Consider the following 12,095-nt stretch of genomic DNA (forward strand, 5'->3'; position numbering starts at 1 on the left):
GTAAGGTATCTTCTGTTAGAATCCTCTTTTGGGGGACTCTGGGCTTTAATACCCCCTTCCACCTTAATGATGATTTTTAATATGAATTCTTAGCCATGATCAAATTTCTCATTGTGTCAAATAATCATAAGTTTAAAAAAATTGTGATTTGAGTCATTGACCCAAATAAATTCACATTACCATTGTGTTTTAAATATATTTTTTAGGTATCTTCTAATGAGTAAGGTTATGTCCTCCCAACTCCTTCACTCTCCTTGCAGGTTATTTGATAAAGAGATCTGTTTGACGTAGTTGCCCACAGCCAACTTTTTAATTATTGTACCCTGTGCCATAATTTAATGTGTTCCTCTATTCTCCATATAACTTGTGTGTATATGTGTTTGCCCAGGCTAATGTAAAAATTAAACAGGGGGCTTACACAACAGAAAACTAATTTTTCACAGTTACAGAGGCTAGAAGTCCAAGATCAAGATGTTGGCTAAACTGGTTTCTTCTGAGTGTTCCTCTCCTTGGCTAGTAGATGGCCCTCATCTTCTAGTGTCTTCAGATGGTCATCTCTCTGCATGTGTCTTATCCCAATGACCTCATTTAACTGTAATTAAGTAATGTAATTTAAATTTACTTTAACATTTAATTTAACGGGCTTACCCCAATGACCTCATTTAATTTTAATTACCTCCCTGAGTTGGGGAGATAAAGCTGAGAATGGGGAAACCCAGGTAGCTAGAAAGATGCTATAGCTCAGTGGTAGAGTGCATGGCTAGCATGCAGGAGGTTCTAGGTTCGAGCCAAGGCAAGGGAGAGGCAAAGGAGCTCCATTTCACATCCTTTCCTTTCACATTTTTTAGGAGGCAAGGGAGAGAGGCTTGTCCTCCCTTTCACATCCACGTAGGAATACTCAGAGGAGCCTGGTATTGAAGCTCTTAGTAAAAAGCTCTTCCAGTAACAGCCAAGGCTCTCACAGTGTAATTTAGGTGCTCAGAGATTTTTCTGATACAAATGTTTCAGCCATCACTGAGGCTTTGTCTTAATTTCTGGTTAAAACTTTACCTTAGGATTTTACCTTAGGAAGAATTTGAATTGTCACCTTCCTCCAAAGAGCTGAAACAGCAAAACCTCTTTGCAAAAAGCATTAAAAAGAATTCAATGTGATCCTGCCAGATCCTAAAATAATTATAGCTTAGAAAGGCAGATCCGGCTTTCGGGCTGAACGGTTTATATCACATTGTACATTTTCACGGGGTCAGAAGATAGATCAGTGGTATAACTGTGCCAAGAAAACATACTGAGATAGAAACCATCTGCTTCTGCAGGAACAGGCAAAAGAAAGGGCCTGTGCCTGGGGGAAGAACAGGGTTTCATTAGGGACAGTGACACCACTTGTTTGGCATGGAGGCTCCCAGCTACCAGGGAGGGAACCCGTTTTTCCTTTCTGAGCACTAGCAATGCCCATGCCAGTTGTAGAATTCTTTGAAATTTTGAGTTAATAGGGTCACTGCTTCTTCTTGAATGCCTGCTGCAGGAACTAAGAAAAAAGACTTGGTGGACAATGGCTGGCTGAGCCAATAGAAGAGGGTTTCACAGAACAACTCCTGAGGTAGAAAAGACCCCTGTCGGCTGAGGGCAGATGCAGCAGACCTAGCAAGGACACAGCTAGCCTGCAATGCTGTCCTAGCCCACTGCTATAATTTTGTATATTATTTATGGGCACTGGCTATAAATTAGAGATGACTAGAAGGCCTTTGGGCCTGATCTTGGATGTACTCCATATTAATGAATCTCAGGCATTTTCTGTTGTAAAGGACGGTTTTGATAAGATGACTGAGTATTTGTCTCGTGTATGTAGGAATTACTAATGCTATTACTGTTTTGTAGATTGCTTTTATCTCAAATTCTGCTCTAACAGGAGTTTAAAATTTCTTTGCTAGGAAAGGTAATAGATTAGTCAATCATCCATTTAATTCAACTCACCTTTCATATCCTTCTGTCATAAGCACTAGATCGAATTCCCATTTCAGAGAAGTTAAACTTACCTCTTTCCTGACCATCAGCAAAACTTCCAAGCTCCTGGTTGTGCCAAGAATTATAAAATTCTCATATAAACACTTGAATTAAAAGTCTAGATGCTCTTTGTGGCCAAGTATCATCCAAGCTGTCAGCCTGACTCTTCTCAATGAAATAGCTGATCAGCACCATCACCCTAACTTCCTGCACTTTCATGAGTACCAGGAGACAGGAATGCCAGGATGGCAACAATACCAGTGCTTGTGTTCCCTGGAATGACTACCTCTGCCTGCAGCTAAGGTACTGTTCAAATTTACACCTTGCCAGGCATCAACCTCTTTCTCACACATGCACACACAAACTCTGATGACAGAGACAATAACTTTTGCTCATATTTTTTTAATGTATCACAATGAGCAGGAAACATACTTGATGAAATATTTTCAAAGGAGTATATTCAATTACCATCTACAATCAACTTAACTATGACAACAAAGTTTTTGTGACAAATTTTTTTCTTTTTTTCAGTTTGAAAGTTCCATGTGGTTCTGTTTGTTAGTCTCCATGTATTTTGGTACAGTTCGAGATCAGCATTGTTACAGTAACAAAAAAAGCTAACAAGACTACATTATAGAAAAACACCAAGAACATCATTTTTGGTTTCACTTGCTCTATTTTTTTTTGTTGTTTTTTTGTTTTGTTTTTTGTTTTTTTGTACATTGCAAAGGCTGTTCATATACCTCTTCACCTCAGGGTCACGTTCATGTATGCTTTCTTTCCTACCCGAACTTGCCCTCCTCCCCCCCGAAGAAAGTAAACAAACAAACAAAAAACTAGTCAAAGCTTTGTTTCACAGTGGGCAGTATCTCAGCGCCAACAACCAACTCAATTTATGCGTCTATTTAAAATGTTTTAATTTAATTTATTATTTAAAAAAAATATATGTCCATGAACATCAAGTGCACTGGTTTGGGTCACTGCCTCTCTCTCCTGCAACTTCCTGCCATGCCTGATACACTCAGGTTTAAACACATGCCGTCTGTTTTACTTTATTTTCAATCGTGTAAAACAACTTTGGCCACATTCATCTCTTTAAATAGCTTTTAATTAAAAAAAAAAAATTCCTATATTTATTAAATCATGTGTGTGTTTTGTGTGTGTCCCCCTTCTTAAGTTCCTTTTTTAGAAGGATGGAGGAAATAACTCCCATTCTGTGGTTCCATTTGGTGCTGTGGCTGAAGGGTGTCTAGCACCAACCCACACTGTGGAGATTTGAAAAGAAACCAACCAACCAAACTATGAAGTGTCAATGGAGGTGAAGAACTAAGTTAAAAAGTCAGTGGAGAGATCTTACTCAGCTACCTACTGTGCAGCAGGAGGGAGTCAATTCTCCGAGTGAGACCAATCTAAACAGTTGAGCTTTGTAGTGAATTCATGCTTTGTCAATGATAACTGGTCACAGCCATGGTGGGTGTGTGTTAGTCCACAAATATCTAACTAGCTCGCGTTTGAGCTCTAAGTTTCACCGTCACTGACTGCTTTGCTACTTCTGGGTCAATGCTGAGGATGATTATTTTTTTCCTTTTTGAATGACCATATTACGTGGGTGGTACAGTTGTAGAGGCAAGTGTTAAGTACACATCCCACTCCAGGTCGAAACACTCATGTAACCCCTGGGAGGAACACTGGTGGGTGAAAACACGCTTAACCCACCTACTCAACCAACCACCGTGCTGCTGCTAAACACACCCACAGGTCGAGCGAGGCATGGCATAACAAAACACTGACAGTCACTCTGCCTCACAGAGGGAGGATGGCATAGTAGCTCAAAAAAAAAAAAAAAAAAAAAAAACCACAACAAAAAGACCAAAACAACATACCATTGGGGAGGGGGTGGCAAAATTACAAGGAAATGAACTTAAAGTTGAGAGGGACAGGGAAAGGGATAGAAATTGCACTATTACCAAGCAATTATCATTTTTAAAAACAAAGTTTTCAGAAAAGACCTAGCAGAATTTGACAGGTAAAGCTAGTGTTAAATTGTTAACTGGTATCACACAGAGAACCAAAAACAAAAACAATTTTTCTTCTATATGATACAGACACAGAGTAACATACAACAGTTAAATGGCAAAAAATATATATATATTTCATAGAGTTACAAACAAGATAAAATAATGGAAAACAAAAAACTGTACAACTTCAAAATTTAAAAATGTTCATCTCAAACACAGGGAGAAATACAAGAATTCTTGTTAAAAGAAAACAGCTTGTTAAAACAGCAAATGTTTTGCGTACTTTTTTTTTGACACCTTATGCTACAACTGTATACTTGTATGAATAGTTAGATGGTATTCTTCAGTATTTCTACTTAAAAAAAATTAAAAAAGGAATTTGCACTGTGCATCAGCCTAGTTAGAAATATATACAACAGTTCAGGATCTACACTTTCATTAAACTAAAAACAAATTCATAAAAATAAAATAGTCCCGGCTAAAAAAGAAAAAGAGAAAAAAAGAAAAAAAAGAAATCCATTTTCAGATCTTGGAATGCTCCAGTCTTTTTGCAAAGTCGATGAGTGGCTTCAGCACTGGGGAAAGAAGCCCAAAAGGTGACCAGATGGAACCTGCATTCACAGTCTTCATAGTTCCCTTTTGAAACATAAGGAAGAGAATGATGGGGAGAAGGATTTCACACTTTTGGGGCAAGGGGAGATTGTTTCTGTTGATGTTTGACTATGAAAGTGAAACAGCAAAGCATCTATTTGTCTCCAAAATCTACGTTATAGCAGCACAAAGTTTTCCTTTCAAAGTTCAGGCCGTTTTTTTTTTTTTTTTTTTTAAGATGAGAAAAGGTGTATGTTGCGTTGTGTTGTGTGTTACAGGAATACGGATATTAACATAAACACAAGTGCCTCACACACAGTTCCTTTTTTGCTCTCTACGTACATTGCTATCTGCTTTTTTTGTTGGCTGCGCTCTGGATCACTCGCCGCTCAGACTGCCTGACACAAGACAAAACTTTGAAGTAAAAAATGTGTCTTTTGGTATATGGAATTGTCATTAATAGTTGCCTCTCTGCTTGCAGAAGAAGCACATAACCTGGGACTCTTTTGTTTTACTCTTTCTTTTATTAAAGAAGTAAGTCTTGTTTGTTTAAATCAGAAACAAATTCTCAAGTAACAAGAACCCTTTCCCTTTTTTCTGCATCAGCAGTGAAAGGGTGTGTCTTTGGATTTTATTTAAAGCATGAAATTTCCTTTTCTGAGAGAGGAAAGAAAACAAAAAAACCCAAAAACCAAACCCCTAACCAAAAACTTTTTTAGGAAAGAAAAGCACACAGCCCAATTACACAAACCGAAACAAATGCTTTAGTTTAGGAAAAGAATATTTGAAGCATCTACCAAACAAACAAGGAGGGAAAAAACGGGGGTGAAAAGAAAAGCCAAAGGATAAATTAAAAAATAAATGTACAAGGCTAATAGACATAGGTACTAGAATTATATGCCTTTAAAAAGTTTCAACTCCCCAACCAAAAATAATCTGTGAGGATCCTAATGACCCCTAGAACCTTTTGAAATTCTTTCTTTAGTTTTATAAAATAATTCTGCAGCTACCCTCTAAGAAATGAAGGCAGCTACCTTAAGTGGGAGATTATAGGGTGGGAGGAGGAAAGAGAAAGTGGAATTAAGGGACAAATGGGGAGAAAAGCTTAGGCGAATCAACGGATTGCAATCTATCTGCTAGGAATGAACAAGACAACATCAAATGAGGAGCTGTCAGCTGGACCATACAAAAAGCTAAATGTACACAAAAGGGGTTTTTTTTTCCTTTTAAATCTACCATACTGCTTCAGTTCATTTCCAATGCAACAATCTACTCAACACCAAAAATGGTCATATCTATCATAAATACAGAAAGTCAGTTTTTAAAACTTTTTTTTTTAAGCTACAAGTCCTCAACACTCTTTGTGTGTGTGGGTTTTTTTTTTTTTTTTCTGAAAGTGGGAGTGCTTAACTTTTCCCCTTGAAATTGGCTTCAGCAGAAAAGCTATCCTTAAAATCCCCAGAAAGCTAAAGCAGTTCACATTGTTTTTTTTCTCGAATACTTTCTGCCCGTTTTTAAATTAACAAAACAAAAATCTTTTCTGGAACAAAAACAAAAACAAAACCGAAAAAATAATATATATAAAACAATGATTCTGAAAACAGAACAAAGTGTGAGCGATTGACCTGAGAATAAAAAGACATTACATTTCTTTTTTTCTTTTAGCAAGCCATTGGTATCTGAATGCTAAGATAGCAAGAAATTTAAAACTGTAACAAGGTGGACTGCTTTCCCATACAGTGCATGCCGGGCTCCTCTGTGCTATCAATGTGGGGCGTTTATTGAAAGGGGGCAAATATACAAGGGGTTTAAGCTCCAAAGACATAGGGAGGCCCTGCGGACTTCTGTTTCCCAGACCAATAGTACCTTCAAAAGGACACAATGTAACAAGGTTAAGGGTTTTTTCTTTCTTTTTTTTTTTTTAATATTAAAAGAGAAAAGAAAAGAATGTAAAATCACCGGCATAGATAGGTATATGGGAAAACAACCCACGCTTTTTCTTTTTTTTTCTTTTTTTTTTTTTTTTTTTTGGTTAGAAGCTTTGGAATTGCAGTTAGTCTATTTTTGAAATCGGTTTGTTATTAATTTTTTATTTAAATTCATTTGTTTGTATTGTTCATCTTCAAAGCTTACAATCTGAAGGTGTCCGTTCCTACACTGGTCAGACCACTGTCCTTGGGGCAGCTGGGGTCTTTGGGACCCTCCACCGGGCTCGCCGGTCCGTCGGACTTTTGGCTGAGATCCGTGTCAGACTCCTCCGAATAGTCGTCTGTTGGCATCGAGGGCTGAACCCCTGAGGTGCTGCATGAACTTGAGGTAACCGTTGAAGATGAGGAGAGAGGAGGAAAAGGGGGCTTCGCGGCCGAAGCCCGGGAGACCACTTGCGGCCAAGACTTCCTGGAGGCGTGGGGGGAAGCGGAGGACGAGGACGAGGAGGGGGCGGCGGCCGACGGGGGAGGGGGGCTGTCGTTTGAGTGAGCGGCAGACTGCGAGGTAGATGCGGTGCTAGGATCGGGGAAGCAGGCAGAGTGAGGTAATAAACTAGGGTGCTCTTTGGCGTTTCTTGCTGCTCTCGTGATTGTTCTGTGTTTGTGCAAGGCCGACTCGAGATGTTGACTCAGAGCTTCCTCCCCACAGAGCGCGCTCTCGCACGCCAGGCAGTGGTACGAGCCGCTGCCGCCACTGCCACCGCCGCCACTGCCGCCGCCACTGCCGCCGCCGCCCGTGGGGACGTGAAGCACCATCTCTTGCAGGTTCACCACAGACTGGCCGAAGAAGCAGAGGGACTTCAGGTGGCTCCTCGCCGCCTCCTCGTCACCGAAGCCCGCCTGGCACTTGCGGCAGACCAACTTGTACTGCACCTTTGGAACAATGAAGGGGTCGTAGAGGGAGTCCGCACTTTTGCTTTCTGCTTCTGGCTCTTCGGGGGGTTTCGGCAGGAGGGGGGACACCTCACGGGGTGCGTTTTTCTGCTCTTCTGGTTTGGGGGATTCTTTGGCAGGGTCTTTGTCTGGGGAAGCAGCCCCCTGGGGGACTGGGGTTTGGCTTGCTTTGGGCTGCTGCTGCTGCTGCTGCTGCACTTTCTGCTGCTGCTGCTGCTGCTGCTGTAGTTGCCGCTGCTGCTGGATCGCCTCCTGCAGACTCTGCTGGTATTGCTGGTACTGCTGCAGTAGGGAGCCCGGAGACAGCCCCATCAGGGCCTGTGACAGCGCAGGGCTGTAGGGGAACAGGCCTTCCATGCCATACATAGGCTGCAGGTACCCGCTCTGCAGGGTGCCAGGGATTTGGGGGGCGTAGTAAGGAGAGAAGCCTGGTACAAAGTAAGGGAGGAACTGGCTTGTGAGCAGCGCCGTGGGGTCCGACGTCAAGGCTGCCTGCAGGGCCTGCAGCTGGGCGGGGTCCACGGCGTACTCCATGGCTGACAGCGGTGCTGAGATGGTGGCTGTGGCTGCCGTGGGGGCCTCTCCTTTCTCCTTCTTGGGGACAGGCAGGAGTTCCCCTTTCCCTTTGTGTGCCTTCTCCTTCTCCTTCACCTTCTCACTGTCTTTGTCCTTGCGTTGCTGTTGCTGCGGTTGTGGCGGGAGCTGCGGCGCGGGGGGTGGCTGGGCTGCTGGCGGCGGCGGCTGCACCTGTGGCTGCTGCTGCTGGGGTTGAGGGGGTGGCTGAGGGGCCATCGCCATGGTGGCTTGTGCTGGGGTCGGGGAGCTCAGCGATGCTGAGGACGGTTTATTTGGTAATCCAGATGTTGGGAGGCCAGGGGAAGGAACTGTTGTGCTGGGCAGACCCATCAAGTTCGGTTTAGGAGATGTTAAAGCTAACAAAAAGAATGGAGACAGAGAAATGACACGTCAGTCTGGGGCGGCGAGGCTGAAGCTCAAGACGTTTCACCTGTGTCACTGGCACAGCATCTAAGAACTCAGCGTTTGAGCTTAAAGGATCCTCTCAAAACCCACACGTTCAACACAGCTGTACTGCCAGGCTCAGGGTTGGAGATCCTGTATTCTAACCAGGACCCAGCCCTGGGTCAGCTCCCATGCTTCCCCATCAACGACTTTCAACACCTTCCAGCCCAGTGGGCCACACCCATCCTACTCCTTCATATTTTCTCTGCTGCGCTCCCAGGTACCTTCCTCTCTGCCCAAGGCAATTAGTCTGGTGGCCCCCAAGCTAGCTGTTGCCAGTGGGACCCATCTGAACCAATGGCCTTCATCAAAGCCCGCAGAAATACTACAGGCAAGAGGCCCCACCAGAAATTGTCCAGAGAAGAGAACACAAAAGCAAGAAACCCAACCAGCCACCAAGGCCACGTGAACAGATATGACAGGCGGTACCAGCGTGCTGCCCTGACCTCCACTGCTGAGACCTAATGGACATGTTAGAAGGGCAGAGATGGAGGAGGAATGGGAGCAAATAAAACAGTCCATTCAAGGAAAATAGTTCTATTGCTTTGGCTCAGTTCATCAACTTAAACAAATCCGTTGAAAAATGTAACCATCTAGGAATAGCATTCTGGAGTCCACTGGGAAAATGAGCATTTTCTTCTCCTGTCCCTGTCTGAATGACATACAGGAGCGTTAGAGTTGCAGGCAGTTGAGAAACCAGCCACAGGAAGAGGAGAAAAGGTACGTCCAAGATGGAACGGCCGAAAGTGCTGGCACCAGCAAATCCTAGGATGCTGCCACCTGCCCCAGGCCCCACTGCTTATGGATTAGACCATGTCACCAGCTCACATGGGGTACAGCCCCATCCTCAGTCACACTCAGGCCTCATCTATCACTACCTGTAAAGCCTTCACTCAGCCCCTAGCCTCACATCCTCCCTGACCCATAGCTATCTCCTGGTTTCTCTTTTGTTCCAGGGTGATGGAAGGTGGTGGTGCTGCTGCCGGTACATGAAGCTGCGAGTGTGTCCAGATTAGCAAGGTGGTGGGGGACACCAGCACTGATCACATCCCAGACACCAGACGCTATACGTCCCTTCACTTCAGAGGACACCAAAATGTAATGTCAGAAATCCCACCGCCCCTCACTGTTTCATCTGGACCCCCTGCTGCAGCTGGGGTGGGCCTTCCAAACAAGTCACTGTGCTCACGAGAAAAACCACTCTGAAGCCTAGACTTAGGCGAAGACAGTGTTGATTTCCCGCTCCAGCGGGTGCAGTGTCCCCGGGGCTGTCACACTGCATTTAAACACCCTTAAATTTCAGATGAAGAGAACAAGGTTGCCTCCATTTGCCAATCTCAGAAAAAAACACAGATACTCAAGGATGCTTCCCTCGGCATCACATAACATCATTAATTTACTCTTCCAAAACAGCAGAAAGGGACTGCTGAGATTAAGTCATCCAGTTTCCTCAGTGCACTTCAGAGACTGAAATCAGAGGAGATATGTCTGATTTACAAATACTCAGTAAAAGCTCACTGGTTGCAGTGGCACAAATGAGGCAGAGACAGAACAGATTATGAATTCTAAACTTGGGATATGTCCACCTCTAGGCAACAGGCCTGCTCCAAGTTTTAGGTTGGAGCCAGAGCCAAATTATCAGTGGGGTAGGGAAGGAATGCCTGTTCATCTCCCCATCCAAATGGTGTCATGCTCTCAGGAGAAAGATCCAGGTCAACTAGGTCTTTAACTTTCTGTATTTTGAAGTGACAGTGCACAAAAGAGATTTAAATTATAAGAAACATTTACTGAACCTCTGCTATTTACCAGACTCTGCACTAGCCATGTTCGGTCAAGTAGCTCAGTACATTGTCATAATAATTCTGTGGTCTTGGTTTTCTGATCTGGAAGATCAGAACCAAACAAGGCACTTCGTCCCCTTGAGGCTGAGTCATGCACTCCTGGGGTCAAACTGCTGCGGAATGGATTGTGGCTGACATATACCCACCATGTGATGTTGGGCCTGTGAGTTGACTGCCTGGAACCTCAGCTGTCCACAGCAGATGGATGCAGGGATTAAACGGAGGGTCATATGGATAGAGCTTACCATTGGGCCTGACGTAACTACCTGATTCCAGATCCAGTGCTGCTGGGAGCTGCAGTACAGTCAGGTGGGGCACACCTGGCTGCTTTGAATGATTAAGAGTGTATCCTTCTACCTTGAGTCCACTTTAAGTGGCCAGAGCCTGAGTAGCACTAAATATATACCTGTTGACTGACTGGCTCATATTGGGTGTTGTGGAAGGAGACCATAGCACCGGGAGCCTGGAGGCCTGGGTGGGAGCTCTGGCTCCAACCCTAGCCTGCTGAATGGTCTTGACCTCTCTGGGCCTCAGTTTTCTTATCTGTAAAACAAGGGGGAATAGATCAGACATTCTGATTCTAATTTTTTCACCTTACTATGAAATTTTGGACCATCCCAAGCCCTGCTGCCAAGGTCCAGGGCTGCAAGGATAATTCAGTGCCTGGCCACTTTCCATAGCTGTTGCTTGGCTTATGTCTAGCTGGCTTTTAGCACCATTCTGTGAGATTACTTGCCAATACATATAAGCAATGACTTCTACATCTCAATGCTTTCTTTTCTCGTTCTCTCTTTGGATAACAAACTGGGATTAGGAATGAAGTAACTTCACGTTCTGTACAACACTGAGAATTATCAAACTTGAATCTAATTTACCCAGAAACCAGAACTACTCTGGGAAGCAGGAGGACTGCTTCAACCTCTGGGAACAGGGACACGTTTTGAAGGCAAGGAGGCGCTTTGGGGAGCTCTCCGTTGGCGAACATGCACTAGCGTGTGAGGGGATGTGCTAACGTATGCCTAAGTCTCACAGATCCTGGAGCTGAAGCTCCAATTTAGGAGAGACAGCTGGATTCAGAGAAGACAGGTGGGGACAGGGGAGGAGGAACAAGAGAGGCACACAGGAAGAACTGCAAAACTCCCTCTTACGTGGAAAAGTAAGTACCAAGTACGTGACTCTTGAGTTGGGGGAAGAGAAGAAAAGGAAATGGGCAGAAGGAAATGAGGGGGTGATTGAATACCCCTGAAAATGACCATTAACATTTTTTGTCTGTATGGAGAACTAAAACATGTCAAAATTCATAACCGCATTATCCAATACAAACAAGTTCCTGGTCAGTGCATTCAAGTACAAAGGCGGTCTCATCAGAAACTAACACAGCACTTGTTTCTGGCTGAGAGAGAACGTCAGGAGTAAGGAGAGCTTCTTCCCGGGAGCACCTCTCCCTCCAGAGCAGCTCTCCAAAAGAGGCGGCGGGACCACAGGTGAAGGCAAAGAGCCGATTTAGATACTCTGGAACCAGTGTCCATAGGACATGATCCAGAATTAACTAGGGTGTTCAAATGTTTTGTATTTTCAACAAATACCTGGATGGGACCTGTATTTCCATCAGGACTGAATGGGAGGGTCCATGATGGAAACATCTTTCTTGAAAATACCCCAGGATCTAGTATGCCAGGACCCTCACGTTCATGCCTGTAGCACACGGTCTGGCTGTGCTACTGAACACCAGGAATGAGAAT

At 44.0% G+C, this 12,095-nt stretch overlaps 1 protein-coding gene and 1 long non-coding RNA gene across 5 annotated transcripts in view; one reads left to right on the forward strand and one right to left on the reverse strand.

The window, feature by feature from the left end:
• LOC116154842 (uncharacterized) overlaps positions 1-7,322 on the forward strand; it is a 115,626-nt gene extending 108,304 nt beyond the window's left edge. The window contains exons 3-4 of the long non-coding RNA XR_010382273.1: positions 6,739-6,926; positions 7,248-7,322. This is a non-coding gene — a long non-coding RNA (uncharacterized LOC116154842). The remainder of the gene's footprint in view (positions 1-6,738; positions 6,927-7,247) is intronic.
• ZFHX3 (zinc finger homeobox 3) overlaps positions 4,821-12,095 on the reverse strand; it is a 260,031-nt gene continuing 252,756 nt past the window's right edge. For all 4 annotated transcript variants that reach the window (XM_064489014.1, XM_064489012.1, XM_064489013.1 and 1 more), the window contains one exon: positions 4,821-8,424. In XM_064489014.1, coding sequence (XP_064345084.1) covers positions 6,740-8,424 — 1,685 coding nt within the window. In that variant the 3' untranslated portion in view covers positions 4,821-6,739. The remainder of the gene's footprint in view (positions 8,425-12,095) is intronic.

The sequence above is a fragment of the Camelus dromedarius genome, chromosome 9 (assembly GCF_036321535.1).
Source record: "Camelus dromedarius isolate mCamDro1 chromosome 9, mCamDro1.pat, whole genome shotgun sequence".
In the NCBI taxonomy this organism is placed as follows: domain Eukaryota; kingdom Metazoa; phylum Chordata; class Mammalia; order Artiodactyla; family Camelidae; genus Camelus; species Camelus dromedarius.